Source organism: Telmatherina bonti (assembly GCF_933228915.1).
Source record: "Telmatherina bonti genome assembly, chromosome: 8".
NCBI lineage: Eukaryota > Metazoa > Chordata > Actinopteri > Atheriniformes > Telmatherinidae > Telmatherina > Telmatherina bonti.
Genome location: NC_136626.1, coordinates 1,862,342 through 1,888,168, shown reverse-complemented (window position 1 = coordinate 1,888,168; position 25,827 = coordinate 1,862,342). Strand labels below are relative to the sequence as shown.

Here is a 25,827-nt window from a genome sequence, read left to right as displayed (position 1 = left end):
GGCCAGACTGGACTATACTGGGCCAGACCAGACTATACTGGACCAGACTGGTCTATACTGGACCAGACCAGACTATGCTGGACCAGACTGGTCTATACTGGACCAGACCAGACCAGACTATACTGGACTAGACTGGTCTATACTGGACCAGACCAGACTATGCTGGGCCAGACCATACTGGGCCAGACCAGACCATACTGGGCCAGACCGGACTATACTGGGCCAGACCAGACTATACTGGACCAGACCAGACTATACTGGACCAGACTGGTCTATACTGGACCAGACCAGACTATGCTGGGCCAGACCAGACTATACTGGACCAGACTGGTCTATACTGGGCCAGACTAGACTTTACTGGGCCAGACCGGACTATACTGGACCAGACTGGTCTATACTGGGCCAGACTAGACTTTACTGGGCCAGACCGGACTATACTGGGCCAGACCAGACTATACTGGACCAGACTGGTCTATACTGGACCAGACCAGACTATGCTGGGCCAGACCAGACTATACTGGACCAGACTGGTCTATACTGGGCCAGACTAGACTTTACTGGGCCAGACCGGACTATACTGGACCAGACTGGTCTATACTGGGCCAGACTAGACTTTACTGGGCCAGACCGGACTATACTGGGCCAGACCGGACTATACTGGACCAGACTGCTCTATACTGGACCAGACCAGACTATGCTGGGCCAGACCAGACTATACTGGACCAGACTGGTCTATACTGGACCAGACCAGACTATGCTGGGCCAGACCAGACCATACTGGGCCAGACCGGACTGTACTGGGCCAGACCAGACTATGCTGGGCCAGACCAGACTATACTGGACCAGACTGGTCTATACTGGGCCAGACTAGACTTTACTGGGCCAGACCAGACCATACTGGGCCAGACCGGACTATACTGGGCCAGACCAGACTATACTGGGCCAGACCAGACTATACTGGACCAGACCAGACTATACTGGACCAGACCAGACTATGCTGGGCCAGACCAGACTATACTGGACCAGACTGGTCTATACTGGACCAGACCAGACTATGCTGGGCCAGACCAGACTATACTGGACCAGACTGGTCTATACTGGGCCAGACTAGACTTTACTGGGCCAGACCAGACCATACTGGGCCAGACCGGACAATACTGTACCAGACCGGACTATACTGGGCCAGACCAGACTATACTGGGCCAGACCGGACTATACTGGGCCAGACCAGACTTTACTGGGCCAGACCAGACTTTACTGGGCCAGACCGGACTTTACTGGGCCAGACCAGACCATACTGGACCAGACTGGTCTATACTGGACCAGACCAGACTATGCTGGGCCAGACCAGACTATACTGGACCAGACTGGTCTATACTGGACCAGACTAGACTATGCTGGGCCAGACCAGACTATACTGGACCAGACTGGTCTATACTGGACCAGACCAGACTATGCTGGGCCAGACCAGACTATACTGGACCAGACCAGACTATACTGGACCAGACTGGTCTATACTGGACCAGACCAGACTATGCTGGGCCAGACCAGACTATACTGGACCAGACTGGTCTATACTGGGCCAGACTAGACTTTACTGGGCCAGACCGGACAATACTGTACCAGACCGGACTATACTGGGCCAGACCGGACTATACTGGGCCAGACCGGACTATACTGGGCCAGACCAGACTTTACTGGGCCAGACCAGACTATACTGGGCCAGACCGGACTATACTGGGCCAGACCAGACTTTACTGGGCCAGACCAGACTTTACTGGGCCAGACCGGACTATACTGGGCCAGACCAGACTTTACTGGGCCAGACCAGACTTTACTGGGCCAGACCGGACTATACTGGGCCAGACCGGTCTATACTGGACCAGACCAGACTTTACTGGGCCAGACCGGACTATACTGGGCCAGACCAGACTTTACTGGGCCAGACCAGACTTTACTGGGCCAGACCGGACTATACTGGGCCAGACCAGACTTTACTGGGCCAGACCAGACTTTACTGGGCCAGACCGGACTGTACTGGGCCAGACCAGACTATACTGGGCCAGACCAGACTGGAGTAAAAGAATCTCACCTGTAAACAGTGAGGAAAGTGGCACCTTCAGAAGCAGGAGACTGTAACATCTGCACCGGAACTGGAACATCTGAATCGGATCTGGAACATCAGAACCAAACCGGAACATCAGAACCTGATCTGGAGTCCCACATATGTTGAAAACACATTTCACCATTTGAAGACCTGCTCTGAACAGAACAAGATTGGAGCAACATCTAGACCAGATCAAAATCAGAAATCAATTTAGAACCACATCAGAAACCAGATCAGTACCTGATGAAGATTTTAGTTCTGACCAGGCCGGTTCTGTTTGATCACAACTGGACCAATTCTTCATCCTGTCATTGGATCAACTAACCCGCAGTCCGCCAGCATACTTTCTGCCAGCTTCCCAACCTCAGACTGAACCGAGATAACAGACATTCGCAGAGATTACTGACATGACTGAAGTTGGGGGAGGGGCCAATGTACAGCTGGGGCAGGGCGGGGCTTATATGGGCGGAGCCACTGTACAGCTGAGACAGGGCGGGGCTTATATGGGCGGAGCCACTGTACAGCTGGGACAGGGCGGGGCTTATATGGGCGGAGCCACTGTACAGCTGGGGCAGGGCGGGGCTTATATGGGCGGAGCCACTGTACAGCTGGGGCAGGGCGGGGCTTATATGGGCGGAGCCACTGTACAGCTGAGACAGGGCGGGGCTTATATGGGCGGAGCCACTGTACAGCTGGGGCAGGGCGGGGCTTATATGGGCGGAGCCACTGTACATCTGAGATGGGGCGGGGCTTATATGGGCGGAGCCACTGTTCAGCTGGGACAGGGCGGGGCTTAAATGGACCAGGCTTCATTTTGCCAAGGTCTCATTTGAAGGATGGCTCTAAGGGCAGGGCTTTACTACAATAAGGACTATCCGGGGCAGGCCTTCACCAGGATGATGGTTCTGTGGAGGCCGGTCAACACCAGGAGCCTCATTTATCAACCTGTACGTAGCAACGCTGACTACAGGTGGCGTACGTTCGGAAAACAGGAAATACGGAGCAAAGAAACTTCCCGATTTACAAAGTGGTGCGCACGTCCTACGCCTGTTTCCTTCATAAATCAGGATCAACACTAAATGTTGCCACGTGAGGAAACATCTGGCCACGCCCACATGTTGGCCATAAAAGGTCAGGCCGACGCCCTGATAAATATTAATCCATCTCATTTCCATGACGGTTCTGCAGGAAAAAAGAGGAATTTTCTGGAAAATGAGGAAGAAATTCTAACAGATAAAGTTGTAAAATGTAAAAGTATTTTATCTGGTGGAGACGGGATGGACATCACCACCACCAGAAAGACAGAGGAGGTCAGCAGGGGACAGATGCTGTCAGCGTCTCATCAGACCACCGGACTTATCCAGAAAGGACAAATAAAGTGGTCAGACAATAAAATGTAGGGAGAAAGTGCATCTTGGTCCACAGGAGGAGGAAGGGGGGCGCTGCCCACTCCCACAGATTAGAAGCTGGCGGGAAAATGAAGGAGTCCAGAGATACGCTGGAACAAAATGCTCCAGATGATGCTGGAAGTGCTTCATTCCTTTGTTTCAGATTATAAAATGAACGGACATAAATGAGACGTCTCTGACTCCAGTTTATTTACTGGGAACATACTGGTGTTCCTGTGTGTCCCAGCTGGGTTGCAGCGCTGCAGATGTGGTCGGAGAGGGGGGGGGCAGTGGGTCCACCTTGTCCCCCCAGCAGGCGTGTCCTGGCAGAGGAGGAGGTGCAGGAGACGGAGACATGAAGACAGAAATGAGACTAAACCTGTGAATAAATGAGAATTGTCCACCTCTGATGTGTTGCATCACTTCTAGACGTTTGGCAGCAGCGTTTGGTTCCAACATGATGGTTGGAGGTCGGGGACAACAGCGCTGGTCGCAGCTGAACGGGACACGTTACCATTTAGTAGCATGTTATGTAGCGTCTCCACTATCTGCACACATCTGCAGCTGTACAACAGGTTTCCTCCTGGGCATGGAGGCACCTCCACCTGCCTCCATCTGCCCGATGGCCGCTACACCACGTCTGGCTGTGGAGAACATCGTTCTGTTCCTCTGCTCTGGGTTGGGAAAAGGAGCGGACCCGACCGGTCAGTCCCTTCCCTTTGGAAGGTGCCGGACTGGAGTCCAGAGTCTCCATGTTCCATGTCCACCAGCAGGGACAGATAAGCCACGTTGGGGAGCATTTTATATCCAACCATCACTTCATGTTCTGTATCTGCAGGTGGAGGAAACACCTGAGCAGCCTGATGATGGGCTGTTGTCATGGCGACACATCATTTTAATGCAATTATTCATTTCAACTTTTATTATTAATGCAGCTTCTGTACGACTTAACTGTGTGAAATGGTTTTTATAACACATAGAACTGCTTGGTTTCAGAACAGATTTTAGTGGTTGATGTTTTACGTGCTGGAGGAACGATATCAAACGTGCGTTTTTTTTGTTTTTTTTGCAAATGCTGTTTATGTACGGCGTTCTGCATAAAGGTTTATATTGGATTTTGAACAAATGTCTCAAATTTCCCACCATTTCTTTGCTTTTATTTCCTGCCTTTGGTGTCGCCGTTTCCCGTTTCTCCAGATGTTGTGCGTAGGGTCAGAGTTGGCGTGGAGGTCGGGACGTTTTACTGCCAAGTCCTGGTTTGACTATAAGTGGACTATAATCGGTGGACGGCGGGTTTTGTGCGACAGCTTCGTAAATGAGGCCCCTGGTCCTGGTTTATGTAGAAGCTGAGTTTCAGGGGGTGAGGGCGCTGTAGGGGCGGTGTCTAATTGGCATGAAATGTGGGGTGGGATTTCATTGAAATAAGGGCTCTGAAGGGGTGGGGTTTATTGGTTTATTTGGAATAAGGGTTCTGATAGTAGGGCTTCATTAGGTTGTGGGTTATGGGAGTGCAGGGTTTAGGGGCGGCGAGGGTTTGAAGGGAGGGGGCAGACGATCAGCAGCACTTCTGAGGTAGCTGGGCGGGCTTGTCGGTCAGTCTGGTGGTCTTATTTCCAGGAGCTGTCGGCACCTCCACGTCCACACGCTCAGACATCTTCACACAGATGATGTCCACCAGGCGCTCAAAGACCTGCCGGACATTGATGTTCTCCTTGGCGCTCGCTTCGTAGTACTCGAAGCCTGCAGCAGGAAGAGAAGCTTCACATGACCAAATATGGAAACAATCTGTTCTGTTTGGTCAATAAGAGAAGACGAGATTTCCAGTTTCATCTAAAACATTTTTCTGAGCCTTTGACGAGGAACATCTACATGTTCCTGTGCTGGTGAACCTCACAGTTCTGCACTGGGTCCGTTTTGATTGGGTTTAAAGTGACCCGTTCTACAGAAAAGTCGTTGCTTTGATGTTTGGAGAGGGTCTCACCGAGCTGGTCCGCTAGGTGTTTTCCTTTCTCCGGAGGTACGACTCGCTCCTCGTCCATGTCGCACTTGTTTCCCACCATGATGACCTGAGCGTTGTCCCAGGAGTACGTCTTGATCTGCGTTGCCCTGCAGACGGAAAGATTCTGCTCATTGTGTTTCTCTCTGTCTTTGTATTCAGCCAGTTTTCCTCTGAAGATCCTTGTCCGGATCTTTCAGACGCGTAAATCAAAACAACATTAAACACCTAAAAACAGGTCAGTTATTACTTCACATGTTTTTACTTTAAATGCAAATATTATGATTCTAGATATTATATCTAAATATAAATGTTGCACGTCAAGTGTTTTATCTAAATCTAAATATTTCACATGAATCTACATGTTATTTGTTAAAGCTGAATATTTAAGATGTTGGAAATATAAATATTTTACTTTCAAATCAAATATTTTTATTTTCCAAATAAAATTTTGGTTTTGAACTCGGTTTATATGAGAATAAACGCAGTTAATCAGCTGATTTATCCTTAGTCCTTCCAACCAATCACGTACCAGTCCTGGACAGCGTTAAACGACTCCTCGTTGGTGATGTCATACATGAGAATGAAGCCCATGGCGCCGCGGTAGTAGGCAGTGGTGATGGTCCGGTAACGCTCCTGTCCTGCCGTGTCCTGAAAAAAAACACACTTCAGAACCAGACCAGGGTCCAACAAGAACCAGAACCAGAGCTGAGACCCAACTGGGACTCCTCAGGTGGAAACTCAGACATCAGAGCTGCTTTCGTTTCCATGGCAACAAACCGCCTTAAAGCTGCCTGCCTTGTACTTTCATGTTGCTGTTCATCCTCCTCTTCCTCATTATCTGGTTCTACAGAGCCACAGAAGAACCAGAACATCAAGAAGAACCAACCAGCTCGTCTGCTCAGCTGATGGTTACCGCGGTGACGGGTTCACCTTGAGTATTTCTTCTGTTGATTTATTGCATGTGACAAACATGTTTGAACTGAATGAAACCACATTTGATGGTTGATCCGGATCAGGTTCTGAAGACCCTGCTCAGGTTTTGTTGGACCCAGATCGTGTTGTGTGGGACCGAGATCAGGTTCTGAATACACAGATCAGCTTCCATTGGACCAAGTTTTATTGGACCCAAATCAGGTTCTGTTGAAACCAGATCAGGTTCTGAAGACCTGAATCACGTTTCTGAGAACCCAGGTTAGGTTTCTGAACCTGAAGGTTGACCCGGATCAGGTTCTGTTGAACCAGACTGTCTGCAGACTGGTGTTTCTGTCATTGGGGAGATGAAAACATGGAGTCATGCAGATCAGGTCTGGATCCAAGCCATGATTTGATCAGTTGGTTGAACTAAACTATTGATTATATAAATTGATGTCTTTATAAAATGTGGCAAGAGGACGTTGTTGTGAAGTGGCGCTGTAAATCTGAATTGAAATGGACAACAATGATGTGAACAACAGTGGGTCGTATAACTCCAGGTGAGCAAATCCGAACCTCAGTGTGTGGCATAACGACATGACGTCAGCTGGCGGAAATGCTCTCATGTCCGAACACTCTCTCTCTGTTTCTCCAAAGTCAAAGACACAGACTGTCTTTGACTTCAGGTGATGACAGAATAACTACAGCTCCCATGATGCTCTGCTGCAGGAGAAGCTGCACCTCCTCCACACAGCTGAGCTTGTAAGTTGAGTCTATTTTTACACTTCTCCCTGTTTGAATCTCACACACACATTCCCGTTTAAACGCTGAGGGCTGAATTAATGTGCCTGCGGAGTTAGAACCTCCCTGTGCTGCACCGTTGACTTTATTGAGTCACATTAACACAGTGTTTATACGTGCGAAGGCATGTGTGGTATGTAGCTGCTGATATCTGGAAGCCATTAGAATTAAATCAAAACATGTCCTCGCTTTGCAAAACTGTCCCTACTTTACCAGTAGAGAACATTCGGTGGTCCCTATGGTGATAGCAAGACAAACACATCCGCTTGCACACACACACACACACACACACACTCCAGCTGCGTCTCTTCACCCTGAGGCGTCCTTTAATGTCCACCAGAGATGACGTTGTGAGGGTGCATGTGTGTGTGTGTGTGTGTGTGTGTGTGTGTGTGTTAAACTGAGCGAGAGTGAAAAGCTGTTGCCATGGAAACATCTCCACTGACAAATAGAGCGGCAGTCAGAGCCAAATGCATGACTGTGTGTTATAACACACATATTCTGACGTCACACCTGCTTCACATCCACTGGTTCCCACCACCAACCCACCAAGGCACCGTCCCGGTCCACCAGGACCAGAACCATCCCCTGGTGTTTGTCCTCACCCAGATCTGCAGTTTGATCCTCTTGTCGTTGCGATAAACCGTCTTCACCTTGAAGTCGATACCAACGGTGCTGACGAAGGAGTTGCTGAAAGAGTCGTCGGCGTAGCGGAACAGGAAGGACGTCTTCCCCACGCTGCTGTTCCCGATGATCAGTAATTTGAACATGTAGTCGAAGTTCTGGTCTGACCCGTCCCGCTGCCCGAAACGCTGGTCTGCCTTCGCCATCTGAGGGGGACGAGAAGACATGCAGCAATAGGAAGGTCTGACCCGACCATCCGGGTCTGGCTCAGACCAGAACCCGACTAAAACCAGAACTTCCAGACACGGTTTGCCTCCAGGTCCTGGTCTAGAACGCGCTCTGTCCGTCAGAACCTGGATTTATCTAAAAACCCGGTTCCGTTTATGACCCGGTTGTGTGTCTATCCTCTTCCTCGTTTAGCTCTCTGTGTGTGATGGACTCAGCACCGGTTCTGCTAATGTGAGGTTCTGCCATGGGGGTTCTGGTGTCAGACATCATCAGATCCATCAGTCTAATCATCAGGAAGAAGCACATTTTTACACCACAGTCACCATGGTGACGGGTCCAGCATCGGTTCCCATGGCGACAGCTGAAATCCTGATTAAACTGGACTACATGTTGGACTTGGGTCAGGTAGGAGGGCAGGATCAAGTTGTAGTCCAGCGTGTCCCACAGAGGCAACGATGTGAAAAACTGAAACGGTTATTTAAACCTCAGCAGGTCTAGTCAGTGAACGCACCATGTGGAAGTTATTTTTTCCTGACAGATCAGTGAACGCACCATGTGGAAGTTATTTTTTCCTGACAAATCAGTGAACGCGCCATGTGGAAGTTATTTTTTCCTGACAAATCAGTGAACGCACCATGTGGAAGTTATTTTTTCCTGACAGATCAGTGAACGCACCATGTGGAAGTTATTTTTTCCTGACAAATCAGTGAACGCACCATGTGGAAGTTATTTTTTCCTGACAGATCAGTGAACGCACCATGTGGAAGTTATTTTTTCCTGACAGATCAGTGAACGCACCATGTGGAAGTTATTTTTTCCTGACAGATCAGTGAACGCACCATGTGGATGTTATTTTTTCCTGACAGATCAGTGAACGCACCATGTGGAAGTTATTTTTTCCTGACAGATCAGTGAACGCACCATGTGGAAGTTATTTTTTCCTGACAGATCAGTGAACGCACCATGTGGAAGTTATTTTTTCCTGACAGATCAGTGAACGCACCATGTGGAAGTTATTTTTTCCTGACAGATCAGTGAACGCACCATGTGGATGTTATTTTTTCCTGACAGATCAGTGAACGCACCATGTGGATGTTATTTTTTCCTGACAGATCAGTGAACGCACCATGTGGAAGTTATTTTTTCCTGACAGATCAGTGAACGCACCATGTGGATGTTATTTTTTCCTGACAGATCAGTGAACGCACCATGTGGATGTTATTTTTTCCTGACAGATCAGTGAACGCACCATGTGGAAGTTATTTTTTCCTGACAGATCAGTGAACGCACCATGTGGAAGTTATTTTTTCCTGACAGATCAGTGAACGCACCATGTGGAAGTTATTTTTCCTGACAGATCAGTGAACGCACCATGTGGAAGTTATTTTTTCCTGACAGATCAGTGAACGCACCATGTGGAAGTTATTTTTTCCTGACAGATCAGTGAACGCACCATGTGGAAGTTATTTTTTCCTGACAGATCAGTGAACGCACCATGTGGATGTTATTTTTTCCTGACAGATCAGTGAACGCACCATGTGGAAGTTATTTTTTCCTGACAGATCAGTGAACGCACCATGTGGAAGTTATTTTTTCCTGACAGATCAGTGAACGCACCATGTGGAAGTTATTTTTCCTGACAGATCAGTGAACGCACCATGTGGAAGTTATTTTTTCCTGACAGATCAGTGAACGCACCATGTGGAAGTTATTTTTCCTGACAGATCAGTGAACGCACCATGTGGAAGTTATTTTTTCCTGACAGATCAGTGAACGCACCATGTGGAAGTTATTTTTTCCTGACAGATCAGTGAACGCACCATGTGGAAGTTATTTTTTCCTGACAGATCAGTGAACGCACCATGTGGATGTTATTTTTTCCTGACAGATCAGTGAACGCACCATGTGGATGTTATTTTTTCCTGACAGATCAGTGAACGCACCATGTGGATGTAATTTTTTCCTGACAGATCAGTGAACGCACCATGTGGATGTTATTTTTTCCTGACAGATCAGTGAACGCACCATGTGGATGTAATTTTTTCCTGACAGATCAGTGAACGCACCATGTGGATGTAATTTTTTCCTGACAGATCAGTGAACGCACCATGTGGAAGTTATTTTTTCCTGACAGATCAGTGAACGCACCATGTGGAAGTTATTTTTTCCTGACAGATCAGTGAACGCACCATGTGGAAGTTATTTTTTCCTGACAGATCAGTGAACGCACCATGTGGAAGTTATTTTTTCCTGACAGATCAGTGAACGCACCATGTGGATGTAATTTTTTCCTGACAGATCAGTGAACGCACCATGTGGAAGTTATTTTTTCCTGACAGATCAGTGAACGCACCATGTGGAAGTTATTTTTTCCTGACAGATCAGTGAACGCACCATGTGGATGTTATTTTTTCCTGACAGATCAGTGAACGCACCATGTGGATGTTATTTTTTCCTGACAGATCAGTGAACGCACCATGTGGATGTAATTTTTTCCTGACAGATCAGTGAACGCACCATGTGGATGTTATTTTTTCCTGACAGATCAGTGAACGCACCATGTGGATGTTATTTTTTCCTGACAGATCAGTGAACGCACCATGTGGATGTTATTTTTTCCTGACAGATCAGTGAACGCACCATGTGGAAGTTATTTTTTCCTGACAGATCAGTGAACGCACCATGTGGATGTTATTTTTTCCTGACAGATCAGTGAACGCACCATGTGGAAGTTATTTTTTCCTGACAGATCAGTGAACGCACCATGTGGAAGTTATTTTTTCCTGACAGATCAGTGAACGCACCATGTGGAAGTTATTTTTTCCTGACAGATCAGTGAACGCACCATGTGGATGTAATTTTTTCCTGACAGATCAGTGAACGCACCATGTGGATATTATTTTTTCCTGACAGATCAGTGAACGCACCATGTGGAAGTTATTTTTTCCTGACAGATCAGTGAACGCACCATGTGGAAGTTATTTTTTCCTGACAGATCAGTGAACGCACCATGTGGATATTATTTTTTCCTGACAGATCAGTGAACGCACCATGTGGATGTAATTTTTTCCTGACAGATCAGTGAACGCACCATGTGGAAGTTATTTTTTCCTGACAGATCAGTGAACGCGCCATGTGGAAGTTATTTTTTCCTGACAGATCAGTGAACGCACCATGTGGATGTTATTTTTTCCTGACAGATCAGTGAACGCACCATGTGGAAGTTATTTTTTCCTGACAGATCAGTGAACGCACCATGTGGAAGTTATTTTTCCTGACAGATCAGTGAACGCACCATGTGGAAGTTATTTTTTCCTGACAGATCAGTGAACGCACCATGTGGATGTTATTTTTTCCTGACAGATCAGTGAACGCACCATGTGGATGTTATTTTTTCCTGACAGATCAGTGAACGCACCATGTGGATGTAATTTTTTCCTGACAGATCAGTGAACGCACCATGTGGAAGTTATTTTTTCCTGACAGATCAGTGAACGCACCATGTGGATGTTATTTTTTCCTGACAGATCAGTGAACGCACCATGTGGAAGCTATTTTTTCCTGACAGATCAGTGAACGCACCATGTGGAAGTTATTTTTTCCTGACAGATCAGTGAACGCACCATGTGGAAGTTATTTTTTCCTGACAGATCAGTGAACGCACCATGTGGAAGTTATTTTTTCCTGACAGATCAGTGAACGCACCATGTGGATGTTATTTTTTCCTGACAGATCAGTGAACGCACCATGTGGATGTTATTTTTTCCTGACAGATCAGTGAACGCACCATGTGGAAGTTATTTTTTCCTGACAGATCAGTGAACGCACCATGTGGAAGTTATTTTTTCCTGACAGATCAGTGAACGCACCATGTGGATGTTATTTTTTCCTGACAGATCAGTGAACGCACCATGTGGATGTTATTTTTTCCTGACAGATCCTGACAGAAGCTGCAGCTGAAGATGATCTGAGACAGAAAACTGGATCTCTGAGAACTGAACAAAGTCCTCTGTGGATCCTGGAGAACTGTTCCTGAAACATTGTTGATCCTGGATGGTACAAGGACCAGGCTCTGTTTCAGAACCTGTGGATGGAGGCTAAGGGGTCCACAGTGGTTCTGCAGACACATCTGGGTCCAGGTCCCGCCAGGAGACGAGTACAGAACGGACGGGAAGTTTGTCCATTTTTCAGTGAAAACATTCCTCAGAACTGGACTTGGTTCTGGTTCTGACCCAGATACTGGATGGAGGAGCATGTTGCTAACCTGTTGTCATGGAGATGAACAGAGGACCATCTGTGCGCACATCAGTGACGTGCGCTGTGATGTCAGAGCATGTTGTAGCACACATACATGTACAGTGGGTGTGATGAGGAGCAGGAACGTCACGTGACCAGGTCTAATCGACGTTCCTGAATCTGCATCTGTGAGCGCGTGCATCTCACCTCTGCTGGGCGGGTCTGATCCTCCCTGTCTGAGCACCTGCTGAATGCCCTGCTCCCGGTCCTGCTCCCAGTCCTCCCTCTGGTCCTGGTCTTGGACCCGGTCCTGGTTCTGGTCGGATTCGGGAATCCGGGAATCGGTGGCGGTTTAGTCGCGCGCGTCAGCCGTGTAGCTGCTCACGCGGACATGGTGAAGATGATGAGCGAGATGAAGAGGTGGAGACCGTGGACCTGCTGTCTCCTCTTCCTCTCTGTGAATGGACCGAAACGCAGCGGCCAATCACGGCACGTTCTGCAGACGCCACGAGCGCACGATGACTCATATCTGCTCAACACCAGAACGCGCACACATGCGCGCACGGGTTTATATTACCTGTTGGGACTCCAGGTTCACCAGAACCAGAAACAGGTTTATGTGACGTCATATTTCATGATTCACATGTTTTATATGAAATACTGAAAATGTAAAAACCCCTGGTCTGGTATCTGGTCTGGTCTGGACTCTGGTCTGGTCAATGGTCTGGTCTGGACTCTGGTCTGGTCAATGGTCTGGTCTGGACTCTGGTCTGGTCAATGGTCTGGTCCCTGGTCTGGTCCCTGGTCTGGTCTCTGGTCTGGTCTGGTCAATGGTCTGGTCTCTGGTCTAGACTGTGGTCTGGAACCTGGTCTGGTCTCTGGTCTGGTCTGGTCAATGGTCTGGTCTCTGGTCTAGACTGTGGTCTGGAACCTGGTCTGGTCTCTGGTCTGGTCTCTGGTCTGGTCTGGACTCTGGTCTGGTCTCTGGTCTAGACTGTGGTCTGGTTCCTGATCTGGTCTCTGGTCTGGTCCCTGGTCTGGTCCCTGGTCTGGGCTCTGGTCTGGTACCTGGTCTGGTCTGGACTCTGGTCTGGTCTCTGGTCTAGACTGTGGTCTGGTTCCTGGTCTGGTCTCTGGTGTGGTCCCTGGTCTGGTACCTGGTCTGGTCTCTGGTCTGGTACCTGGTCTGGTCTCTGGTCTGGTACCTGGTCTGGTCTCTGGTCTCGTCCCTGGTCTAGGCTCTGGTCTGGTCTCTGGTCTGGTCCCTGGTCTTGTCTGTGGTCTGGTCCCTGGTCTGGTCTCTGGTCTGGTCTGGACCCCTGTCTGGTCCCTGTTCTATTCTCTGGTCTGGACTCTGGTCTGGTCCCTGGTCTGGACCCTAGTCTGGTCTCTGGTCATGTCCCTGGTCTGGTCTCTGGTCTGATCTGGACTCTGGTCTGGTCCGTGGTTTGGTCTCTGGTCTGGACCCTGGTCTGGTCTCTGGTCTAGTCTCTGGTCTGGTCTGAACTTTGGTCTGGTCCGTGGTCTGGTCTCTGGTCTGGTCTCTGGTGTGGTCCCTGGTCTGGTATCTGGTCTGGTACCTGGTCTGGTCTCTGGTCTGGTCTCTGGTCTGGTCTCTGGTCCCTGGTCTCGTCCCTGGTCTGGGCTCTGGTCTGGTCTCTGGTCTGGTCCCTGGTCTTGTCTGTGGTCTGGTCCCTGGTCTGGTCTCTGGTCTGGTCTCTGGTCTGGTCTGGACCCCTGTCTGGTCCCTGTTCTATTCTCTGGTCTGGTCTCTGGTCTGGTCCCTGATCTGGTCTCTGGTCTGGTATGGACTCTGGTCTGGTCTCTGGTCTGGTATCTGGTCTGGTATCTGGTCTGGTCTGGTATCTGGTCTGGTACCTGGTCTGGTACCTGGTCTGGTCTCTGGTCTGGTACCTGGTCTGGTACCTGGTCTGGTCTCTGGTCTGGTCTGGACTCTTGTCTGGACCTTGGTCTGGACTCTGGTCTGGACTCTGGTCTGGACTCTGGTCTCGTCCCTGGTCTCTGGTCTGGACTCTGGTCTGGTATGGACTCTGGTCTGGTCCCTGTTCTATTCTCTGGTCTGGTCTCTGGTCTGGTCTCTGGTCTGGTATGGACTCTGGTCTGGTCTCTGGTCTGGTCTCTGGTCTGGTCCCTGGTCTGGTCTCTGGTCTGGTATCTGGTCTGGACTCTGGTCTGGACTCTGGTCTGGACTCTGGTCTCGTCCCTGGTCTTGTCTGTGGTCTGGTCCCTGGTCTGGTATGGACTGTGGTCTGGTCTCTGGTCTGGTCTCTGGTCTGGTATCTGGTCTGGTCTCTGGTCTGGACCCTGGTCTGGACCCTGGTCTGGACCCTGGTCTGGTCTCTGGTCTGGTCTCTGGTCTGGTCTCTGGTCTGGTACCTGGTCTGGTCTCTGGTCTGGTCTGGACTCTGGTCTGGACTCTGGTCTGGTCCCTGGTCTCGTCCCTGGTCTTGTCCCTGGTCTGGTCCCTGGTCTCGTCCCTGGTCTTGTCTGTGGTCTGGTCCCTGGTCTGGTCTCTGGTCTGGTCCCTGTTCTGTTCTCTGGTCTGGTCTCTGGTCTGGTCCCTGGTCTGGTCTCTGGTCTGGTATCTGGTCTGGACCTTGGTCTGGACTCTGGTCTGGACTCTGGTCTGGTCCCTGGTCTGGTCCCTGGTCTCGTCCCTGGTCTTGTCTGTGGTCTGGTCCCTGGTCTGGTCTCTGGTCTGGTCTGGACCCCTGTCTGGTCCCTGGTCTGGTCTCTGGTCTGGTCCCTGTTCTGTTCTCTGGTCTGGTCTGTGGTCTGGTCCCTGGTCTGGTCTGTGGTTTGGTCCCTGGTCTGGTCTGGTCAATGGTCTGGTCAATGGTCTGGACTCTGGTCTGGACTCTGGTCTGGACTCTGGTCTGGACCCTGGTCTGGGCTCTGGTCTGGTCTCTGGTGTGGTCCCTGGTCTGGTACCTGGTCTGGTACCTGGTCTGGTCTCTGGTCTGGTACCTGGTCTGGTCTCTGGTCTGGTCTCTGGTCCCTGGTCTCGTCCCTGGTCTGGGCTCTGATCTGGTCTCTGGTCTGGTCTCTGGTCTGGTCCCTGGTCTGGTCTCTGGTCTGGTATGGACTCTGGTCTGGTCCCGGGTCTGGACCCTGGTCTGGTCCCTGGTCTGGTCCCTGGTCTGGGCTCTGGTCTGGTCTCTGGTCTGGTCTGGACCTTGGTCTGGACCTTGGTCTGGACTCTGGTCTGGACTCTGGTCTGGACTCTGGTCTCGTCCCTGGTCTCGTCTGTGGTCTGGTCCCTGGTCTGGTCCCTGGTCTGGTCTCTGGTCTGGTCTGGACCCCTGTCTGGTCCCTGGTCTGGTCTGGACCCCTGTCTGGTCCCTGGTCTGGTCTCTGATCTGGTCCCTGTTCTGGTCTCTGGTCTGGTCTGGACTCTGGTCTGGTCAATGGTCTGGTCTCTGGTCTAGTCTCTGGTCTGGACTCTGGTATGGACTCTGGTCTGGACTCTGGTCTGGTCTGGACCCCTGTCTGGTCCCTGTTCTATTCTCTGGTCTGGTCTCTGGTCTGGTCCCTGATCTGGTCTCTGGTCTGGTATGGACTCTGGTCTGGTCTCTGGTCTGGTCTCTGGTGTGGTATCTGGTCTGGTCTGTGGTTTGGTCCCTGGTCTGGTCTCTGGTCTGGTATCTGGTCTGGTACCTGGTCTGGTCTCTGGTCTGGTCTCTGGTCTGGTCTCTGGTCTGGTCTGGACTCTGGTCTGGACCTTGGTCTGGACTCTGGTCTGGACTCTGGTCTGGACTCTGGTCTCGTCCCTGGTCTTGTCTGTGGTCTGGTCCCTGGTCTGGTCTCTGGTCTGGTCTCTGGTCTGGTATGGACTCTGGTCTGGTCCCTGTTCTATTCTCTGGTCTGGTCTCTGGTCTGGTCCCTGGTCTGGTCTCTGTTCTGGTATGGACTCTGGTCTGGTCTCTGGTCTGGTCTCTGGTCTGGTCTGTGGTTTGGTCTCTGGTCTGGTCTCTGGTCTGGTACCTGGTCTGGTCTCTGGTCTGGTACCTGGTCTGGACCTTGGTCTGGACTCTGGTCTGGACCTTGGTCTGGACTCTGGTCTGGACTCTGGTCTCGTCCCTGGTCTCGTCCCTGGTCTGGTCCCTGGTCTGGTCTCTGGTCTGGTATGGACTCTGGTCTGGTCTCTGGTCTGGACCCTGGTCTGGACCCTGGTCTGGACCCTGGTCTGGTCTCTGGTCTGGTCTCTGGTCTGGTCTCTGGTCTGGTACCTGGTCTGGTCTCTGGTCTAGACCTGCTCTGGACCTGGTCTGGACTCTGGTCTTGACTCTGGTCTGGACTCTGGTCTGGACTCTGGTCTGGACTCTGGTCTGGACTCTGGTCTGGTCCCTGGTCTGGACCCTAGTCTGGTCTCTGGTCATGTCCCTGGTCTGGTCTCTGGTCTGATCTGGACTCTGGTCTGGTCAGTGGTCTGGTGTCTGGTCTGATCTGGACTCCGGTCTTGATCTTGGTCTGGACTCTGGTCTGGTACCTGGTCTGGACACTGGTCTGGTCTCTGGTATAGACCTGGTCTGGACCTGATCTGGACTCTGGTCCTGTCCCTGGTCTGGACTCTGGTCTGGTCCCTGTTTTGGACTCTGGTCTGGCGTTTGGTCTGGTCCCTGGTCAGGATTCTGGTCTGGTCTCTGGTCTGGATTCTGGTCTGGACTTTGGTCTGGTCCCTGGTCTGGTCCCTGGTCTGGACCCTAGTCTGGTCTCTGGTCATGTCCCTGGTCTGGTCTCTGGTCTGATCTGGACTCTGGTCTGGTCAATGGTCTGGGCTCTGGTCTGATCTGGACTCCGGTCTTGATCTTGGTCTGGTCTGTGGTCTGGACCCTGGTCTGGTTTTTGGTCTGGTCACTGATCTGGTCTCTTGCCTGGACTTTGGTCTGGTCCCTGGTCTGGACTCTAGTCTGGTTTTTGGTCTGGTCTCAGGTCTGGTCTCTGGTCTGCACCCTGGTCTGGTCTCTGGTGTGGACCCTGGTCTGGTCTCTGGTCTGGTCTGGACTTTTTTTGGTCCCTGGTCTGGTCTCTGGTCTGGACCCTGGTCTGGTCTCTGGTCTGGACCCTCGTCTGGACTCTGGTCTGGTCCCTGTTTTGGACTCTGGTCTGGACTCTGGTCTAGACCTGGTCTGGACCTGGTCTGGACTCTGGTCTGGTCCCATTTTTGGACTCTGGTCTGGTCCCATTTTTGGACTCTGGTCTGGACTCTGGTCTGGACTCTGGTCCGGTCCCTGGTCTGGATTCTGGTCTGGTCTCTGGTCAGGACTCTTGTCTGGTTTTTGGGCTGGTCTCAGGTCTGGTCTGTGGTCTGGTCTCTGGTCTGGACCTTGGTCTGGACTCTGGTCTCGTACCTGGTCTGGTCCCTGGTCTGGTCTCTGGTCTGGTCTGGACTTTGGTTTGGTCCCTGGTCTGCACCCTGGTCTGGTCTCTGGTCTGGACCCTGGTCTGGTCTCTGGTCTAGACCTGCTCTGGACTCTGGTCTTGACTCTGGTCTTGACTCTGGTTTGGACTCTGGTCTGGACTCTGGTCTGGACTTTGGTCTGGACTTTGGTCTGGTCCCTGGTCTGGACCCTAGTCTGGTCTCTGGTCATGTCCCTGGTCTGGTCTCTGGTCTGATCTGGACTCTGGTCTGGTCAGTGGTCTGGTCTCTGGTCTGATCTGGACTCCGGTCTTGATCTTGGTCTGGACTCTGGTCTGGTACCTGGTCTGGACACTGGTCTGGTCTCTGGTATAGACCTGGTCTGGACCTGATCTGGACTCTGGTCCTGTCCCTGGTCTGGACTCTGGTCTGGTCCCTGGTCTGGACTCTGGTCTGGACTTTGGTCTGGTCCCTGGTCTGGACCCTAGTCTGGTCTCTGGTCATGTCCCTGGTCTGGTCTCTGGTCTGATCTGGACTCCGGTCTTGATCTTGGTCTGGTCTGTGGTCTGGACCCTGGTCTGGTTTTTGGTCTGGTCACTGATCTGGTCTCTTGCCTGGACTTTGGTCTCGTCCCTGGTCTGGTCTCTGGTCTGGTCTGGACCCCTGTCTGGTCCCTGTTCTATTCTCTGGTCTGGTCCCTGGTCTGGTCCCTGGTCTGGTATGGACTCTGGTCTGGTCTCTGGTCTGGTCCCTGGTCTGGTCCCTGGTCTGGACCCTGGTCTGGTCCCTGGTCTGGGCTCTGGTCTGGTCTCTGGTCTGGTCTGGACTCTGGTCTGGACCTTGGTCTGGACCTTGGTCTGGACTCTGGTCTGGACTCTGGTCTGGTCCCTGGTCTCGTCCCTGGTCTTGTCTGTGGTCTGGTCCCTGGTCTGGTCTGGACCCCTGTCTGGTCCCTGGTCTGGTCTCTGGTCTGGTCCCTGTTCTGGTCTCTGGTCTGGACTCTGGTCTGGTCTGGTCTCTGGTCTGGTCTCTGGTCTGGTCTCTGGTCTGGACTCTGGTCTGGACTCTGGTCTGGTCTGGACTCTGGTCTGGTCAATGGTCTGGTCTCTGGTCTAGTCTCTGGTCAGGTCTCTGGTCTGGTATCTGGTCTGGTATCTGGTCTGGTACCTGGTCTGGTCTGGACTCTGGTCTGGACCTTGGTCTGGTCTCTGGTCGGGACCCTGGTCTGGTCCCTGGTCTCGTCCCTGGTCTTGTCTGTGGTCTGGTCCCTGGTCTGGTCTCTGGTCTGGTCTGGACCCCTGTCTGGTCCCTGGTCTGGTCCCTGTTCTGTTCTCTGGTCTGGTCTGTGGTTTGGTCTCTGGTCTGGTCTGGTCTCTGGTCTGGACTCTGGTCTGGACTCTGGTCTGGACTCTGGTCGATTACCTGGTCTGGTCCCTGGTCTCGCCCCTGGTCTCGCCCCTGGTCTGGACTCTGGTCTGGACCCTGGTCTGGTCCCTGGTCTGGTCTCTGGTCTGGTCCCTGTTCTGTTCTCTGGTCTGGTCTGTGGTTTGGTCCCTGGTCTGGTCTCTGGTCTGGTCTGGACTCTGGTCTGGACTCTGGTCTGGACTCTGGTCTGGACCCTGGTCTGGTCCCTGGTCTGGTCTCTGGTCTGGTCTCTGGTCTGGTCCCTGGTCTGATCTCTGGTCCCTGGTCTGATCTCTGGTCTGGTCAATGTTCTGGTCTCTGGTCTGGTCTCTGGTCTATTACCTGGTCTGGTCCCTGGTCTCGTCTCTGGTCTGGTCCCTGGTCTGGTCTCTGGTCTGGTCTCTGGTCTGGTCTCTGGTCAATGGTCTGGTCTCTGGTCTGGTCTCTGGTCTGTTCTCTGGTCTGGACTCTGGTCTGTTCCCTGGTCTGGACTCTGGTCTGTTCCCTGGTCTGGACTGTGGTCTAGTCCGTGGTCTGGTCTCTGGTCTGGACCCTGGTCTGGTCTCAGGTCTGGTCTGTGGTCTGGACCCTGGTCTGGTTTTTGGTCTGGTCTCTGGTCTGCACCCTGGTCTGGTCTCTGGTCTAGTCTCTGGTCTGGTCTGATCTTTGGTCTGGTCCGTGGTCTGGTCTCTGGTGTGGACCCTGGTCTGGTCTCTGGTCTGGTCTGGACTTTCTTTGGTCCCTGGTCTGGACCCTGGTCTGGGCTCTGGTCTGGACCCTGGTCTGGTCTCTGTTCAAGACCTGGTCTGGACCTGGTCTGGACTGTGGTCTGGACCTGGTCTGGACTCTGGTCTGGTCCCTGGTCTGGACTCTGGTCTGGTCCCTGGTCTGGACTCTGGTCTGGACTCTGGTCTGGACTCTGGTCTGGACTCTGGTCTGGTCCCTGTTTTGGACTCTGGTCTGGCGTTTGGTCTGGTCCCTGGTCAGGATTCTGGTCTGGTCTCTGGTCTGGATTCTGGTCTGGGCTTTGGTCTGGACTTTGGTCTGGTCCCTGGTCTGGACCCTAGTCTGGTCTCTGGTCATGTCCCTGGTCTGGTCTCTGGTCTGATCTGGACTCTGGCCTGGTCAATGGTCTAGTCTCTGGTCTGATCTGGACTCCGGTCTTGATCTTGGTCTGGTCTGTGGTCTGGACCCTGGTCTGGTCTCTGGTCTAGTCTCTGGTCTCTGGTCTGATCTTTGGTCTGGTCTGTGGTCTGGTCTCTGGTGTGGACCCTGGTCTGGTCTCTGGTCTGGTCTGGACTTTTTTGGTCCCTGGTCTGGTCTCTGGTCTGGACCCTGGTCTGGTCTCTGGTCTGGACCCTGGTCTGGACTCTGGTCTGGTCCCTGTTTTGGACTCTGGTCTGGACTCTGGTCTAGACCTGGTCTGGACCTGGTCTGGACTCTGGTCTGGTCCCTGGTCTGGACTCTGGTCTGGTCCCTGTTTTGGACTCTGGTCTGGACTCTGGTCTAGACCTGGTCTGGACCTGGTCTGCACCCTGGTCTGGTCTCTGGTCTAGTCTCTGGTCTGGTCTGATCTTTGGTCTGGTCCGTGGTCTGGTCTCTGGTGTGGACCCTGGTCTGGTCTCTGGTCTGGTCTGGACTTTCTTTGGTCCCTGGTCTGGACCCTGGTCTGGGCTCTGGTCTGGACCCTGGTCTGGTCTCTGTTCAAGACCTGGTCTGGACCTGGTCTGGACTGTGGTCTGGTCCCTGGTCTGGACTCTGGTCTGGTCCCTGGTCTGGACTCTGGTCTGGTCCCTGGTCTGGACTCTGGTCTGGACTCTGGTCTGGACTCTGGTCTGGACTCTGGTCTGGTCCCTGTTTTGGACTCTGGTCTGGCGTTTGGTCTGGTCCCTGGTCAGGATTCTGGTCTGGTCTCTGGTCTGGATTCTGGTCTGGGCTTTGGTCTGGACTTTGGTCTGGTCCCTGGTCTGGACCCTAGTCTGGTCTCTGGTCATGTCCCTGGTCTGGTCTCTGGTCTGATCTGGACTCTGGCCTGGTCAATGGTCTAGTCTCTGGTCTGATCTGGACTCCGGTCTTGATCTTGGTCTGGTCTGTGGTCTGGACCCTGGTCTGGTCTCTGGTCTAGTCTCTGGTCTCTGGTCTGATCTTTGGTCTGGTCTGTGGTCTGGTCTCTGGTGTGGACCCTGGTCTGGTCTCTGGTCTGGTCTGGACTTTTTTGGTCCCTGGTCTGGTCTCTGGTCTGGACCCTGGTCTGGTCTCTGGTCTGGACCCTGGTCTGGACTCTGGTCTGGTCCCTGTTTTGGACTCTGGTCTGGACTCTGGTCTAGACCTGGTCTGGACCTGGTCTGGACTCTGGTCTGGTCCCTGGTCTGGACTCTGGTCTGGTCCCTGTTTTGGACTCTGGTCTGGACTTTGGTCTGGTCCCTGGTCTGGACTCTGGTCTGGACTCTGGTCTGGACTCTGGTCCGGTCCCTGGTCTGGATTCTGGTCTGGTCTCTGGTCAGGACTCTTGTCTGGTTTTTGGGCTGGTCTCAGGTCTGGTCTCTGGTCTGGACCCTGGTCTGGTCTCTGGTCTGGTTCCTGGTCTGGTCTCTGGTCTGATCTGGACTCTGGTCTGGTCAGTGGTCTGGTCTCTGGTCTGGACCTTGGTCTAGACTCTGGTCTCGTACCTGGTCTGGTCCCTGGTCTGGTCTCTGGTCTGGTCTGGACTTTGGTTTTGTCCCTGGTCTGCACCCTGGTCTGGTCTCTGGTCTGGACCCTGGTCTCGTCTCTGGTCTAGACCTGCTCTGGACCTGGTCTGGACTCTGGTCTTGACTCTGGTCTTGACTCTGGTCTGGACTTTGGTCTGGTCCCTGGTCTGGACCCTAGTCTGGACCCTAGTCTGGTCTCTGGTCATGTCCCTGGTCTGGTCTCTGGTCTGATCTGGACTCTGGTCTGGTCAGTGGTCTGGTGTCTGGTCTGATCTGGACTCCGGTCTTGATCTTGGTCTGGACTCTGGTCTGGTACCTGGTCTGGACACTGGTCTGGTCTCTGGTATAGACCTGGTCTGGACCTGATCTGGACTCTGGTCCTGTCCCTGGTCTGGACTCTGGTCTGGTCCCTGGTCTGGACTCTGGTCTGGACTCTGGTCTGGTCCCTGTTTTGGACTCTGGTCTGGTCCCTGTTTTGGACTCTGGTCTGGTCCCTGTTTTGGACTCTGGTCTGGACTCTGGTCTGGCGTTTGGTCTGGTCCCTGGTCAGGATTCTGGTCTGGTCTCTGGTCTGGATTCTGGTCTGGACTTTGGTCTGGTCCCTGGTCTGGACCCTAGTCTGGTCTCTGGTCATGTCCCTGGTCTGGTCTCTGGTCTGATCTGGACTCCGGTCTTGATCTTGGTCTGGTCTGTGGTCTGGACCCTGGTCTGGTTTTTGGTCTGGTCACTGATCTGGTCTCTTGCCTGGACTTTGGTCTGGTCCCTGGTCTGGACTCTAGTCTGGTTTTTGGTCTGGTCTCAGGTCTGGTCTCTGGTCTGCACCCTGGTCTGGTCTCTGGTGTGGACCCTGGTCTGGTCTCTGGTCTGGTCTGGACTTTTTTTGGTCCCTGGTCTGGTCTCTGGTCTGGACCCTGGTCTGGTCTCTGGTCTGGACCCTCGTCTGGACTCTGGTCTGGACTCTGGTCTGGTCCCTGTTTTGGACTCTGGTCTGGACTCTGGTCTGGACTCGGTCTGGACTCTGGTCTGGACTCTGGTCTGGACTCTGGTCTGGACTCTGGTCTGGACTCTGGTCCGGTCCCTGGTCTGGATTCTGGTCTGGTCTCTGGTCAGGACTCTTGTCTGGTTTTTGGGCTGGTCTCAGGTCTGGTCTGTGGTCTGGACCCTGGTCTGGACCCTGGTCTGGTCTCTTGTCTGGTCCCTGGTCTGGTCTCTGGTCTGATCTGGACTCTGGTCTGGTCAGTGGTCTGGTCTCTGGCCTGGACCTTGGTCTGGACTCTGGTCTCGTACCTGGTGTGGTCCCTGGTCTGGTCTCTGGTCTGGTCTGGACTTTGGTTTGGTCCCTGGTCTGCACCCTGGTCTGGTCTCTGGTCTGGACCCTGGTCTGGTCTCTGGTCTAGACCTGCTCTGGACCTGGTCTGGACTCTGGTCTTGACTCTGGTCTTGACTCTGGTCTGGACTTTGGTCTGGTCCCTGGTCTGGACCCTAGTCTGGTCTCTGGTCATGTCCCTGGTCTGGTCTCTGGTCTGATCTGGACTCTGGTCTGGTCTCTGGTCTGATCTGGACTCCGGTCTTGATCTTGGTCTGGACTCTGGTCTGGTACCTGGTCTGGACACTGGTCTGGTCTCTGGTATAGACCTGGTCTGGACCTGATCTGGACTCTGGTCCTGTCCCTGGTCTGGACTCTGGTCTGGTCCCTGGTCTGGACTCTGGTCTGGACTTTGGTCTGGTCCCTGGTCTGGACCCTAGTCTGGTCTCTGGTCATGTCCCTGGTCTGGTCTCTGGTCTGGACCCTGGTCTGGTCTCTGGTCTGGACCCTCGTCTGGACTCTGGTCTGGTCCCTGTTTTGGACTGTGGTCTGGACTCTGGTCTAGACCTGGTCTGGACTCTGGTCTGGTCCCTGGTCTGGACTCTGGTCTGGTCCCTGTTTTGGACTCTGGTCTGGACTCTGGTCTGGACTCTGGTCCGGTCCCTGGTCTGGATTCTGGTCTGGTCTCTGGTCAGGACTCTTGTCTGGTTTTTGGGCTGGTCTCAGGTCTGGTCTGTGGTCTGGACCCTGGTCTGGACCCTGGTCTGGTCTCTGGTCTGGTCCCTGGTCTGGTCTCTGGTCTGGTCCCTGGTCTGGTCTCTGGTCTGATCTGGACTCTGGTCTGGTCAGTGGTCTGGTCTCTGGCCTGGACCTTGGTGTGGACTCTGGTCTCGTACCTGGTCTGGTCCCTGGTCTGGTCTCTGGTCTGGTCTGGACTTTGGTTTGGTCCCTGGTCTGCACCCTGGTCTGGTCTCTGGTCTGGACCCTGGTCTGGTCTCTGGTCTAGACCTGCTCTGGACCTGGTCTGGACTCTGGTCTTGACTCTGGTCTGGACTCTGGTCTGGTCCCTGGTCTGGACCCTAGTCTGGTCTCTGGTCATGTCCCTGGTCTGGTCTCTGGTCTGATCTGGACTCTGGTCTGGTCAGTGGTCTGGTCTCTGGTCTGATCTGGACTCCGGTCTTGATCTTGGTCTGGACTCTGGTCTGGTACCTGGTCTGGACACTGGTCTGGTCTCTGGTATAGACCTGGTCTGGACCGGATCTGGACTCTGGTCTGGTCCCTGGTCTGGACTCTGGTCTGGACTTTGGTGTGGTCCCTGGTCTGGATTCTGGTCTGGTCTCTGGTCAGGACTCTTGTCTTGTTTTTGGGCTGGTCTCTGGTCTGGTCTCTGGTCTGGACCCTGGTCTGGACTCTGGTCTGGACTCCAGTCTTGATCTTGGTCTGGACTCTGGTCTGGTCCCTGGTCTGGACTCTGGTCTGGACTTTGGTGTGGTCCCTGGTCTGGATTCTGGTCTGGTCTCTGGTCAGGACTCTTGTCTTGTTTTTGGGCTGGTCTCTGGTCTGGTCTCTGGTCTGGACCCTGGTCTGGACCCTGGTCTGGACTCTGGTCTGGACTCTGGTCTGGACTCCAGTCTTGATCTTGGTCTGGACTCTGGTCTCGTACCTGGTCTGGTCCCTGGTCTGGTCTCTGGTCTGGTCTTGACTTTGGTTTGGTCCCTGGTCTGGTCTCTGGTCTGGACCCTGGTCTGGTCTCTGGTCTGGTCTGGACTCTGGTCTGGTCAATGTTCTGGTCTCTGGTCTGGTCTCTGGTCTGGACTCTGGTCTGGACTCTGGTCTATTACCTGGTCTGGTCCCTGGTCTGGTCTCTGGTCTGGTCTGGTCTCTGGTCTGGACTCTGTTCTGGACTCTGGTCTGGACTCTGGTCTATTACCTGGTCTGGTCCCTGGTCTCGCCCCTGGTCTCGCCCCTGGTCTGGACCCTGGTCTGGTCCCTGGTCTGGTCCCTGGTCTGGTCCCTGGTCTGGTCCGTGGTCTGGTCCGTGGTCTGGTCTCTGGTCTGGACTCTGGTCTGGTCTCAGGTCTGGTCTGTGGTCTGGACCCTGGTCTGGTTTTTGGTCTGGTCTCTGATCTGGTCTCTGGTCTGCACCCTGGTTTGGTCTCTGGTCTAGTCTCTGGTCTGGTCTGATCTTTGGTCTGGTCCGTGGTCTGGTCTCTGGTGTGGACCCTGGTCTGGTCTCTGGTCTGGCCTGGACTTTTTTTGGTCCCTGGTCTGGACCCTGGTCTGGTCTCTGGTCTGGACCCTGGTCTGGTCTCTGGTCAAGACCTGGTCTGGACCTGGTCTGGACCTGGTCTGGTCCCTGGTCTGGACTCTGGTCTGGACTCTGGTCTGGACTCTGGTCTGGACTCTGGTCTGGTCCCTGGTCTGGACTCTGGTCTGGTTCCTGTTTTGGACTCTGGTCTGGACTTTGGTCTGGTCCCTGGTCAGGATTCTGGTCTGGTCTCTGGACTGGATTCTGGTCTGGACTCCGGTCTGGACTTTGGTCTGGTCCCTGGTCTGGACCCTAGTCTGGTCTCTTGTCATGTCCCTGGTCTGGTCTCTGGTCTGATCTGGACTCTGGTCTGGTCAATGGTCTGGTCTCTGGTCTGATCTGGACTCCGGTCTTGATCTTGGTCTGGTCTGTGGTCTGGACCCTGGTCTGGTCACTGATCTGGTCTCTTGTCTGGACTCTGGTCTTCTCCCGTGTCTGGTCTCA

The 25,827-nt window shown here is 52.9% G+C and overlaps 1 protein-coding gene across 1 annotated transcript; it reads right to left on the bottom strand.

Moving 5' to 3' along the window:
• Window positions 1-5,050: 5,050 nt before the first annotated feature.
• On the bottom strand, window positions 5,051-8,037 carry rab3b (RAB3B, member RAS oncogene family; the record flags this gene model as incomplete). Its single annotated transcript, XM_079245481.1, has 4 exons — window positions 5,051-5,235; window positions 5,477-5,601; window positions 6,024-6,142; window positions 7,813-8,037. 4 exons carry the CDS (start codon window positions 8,035-8,037, stop codon window positions 5,051-5,053), a joined length of 654 nt encoding a protein of 217 aa, XP_079101607.1.
• Between the last annotated feature and the right edge of the window lie 17,790 nt (window positions 8,038-25,827).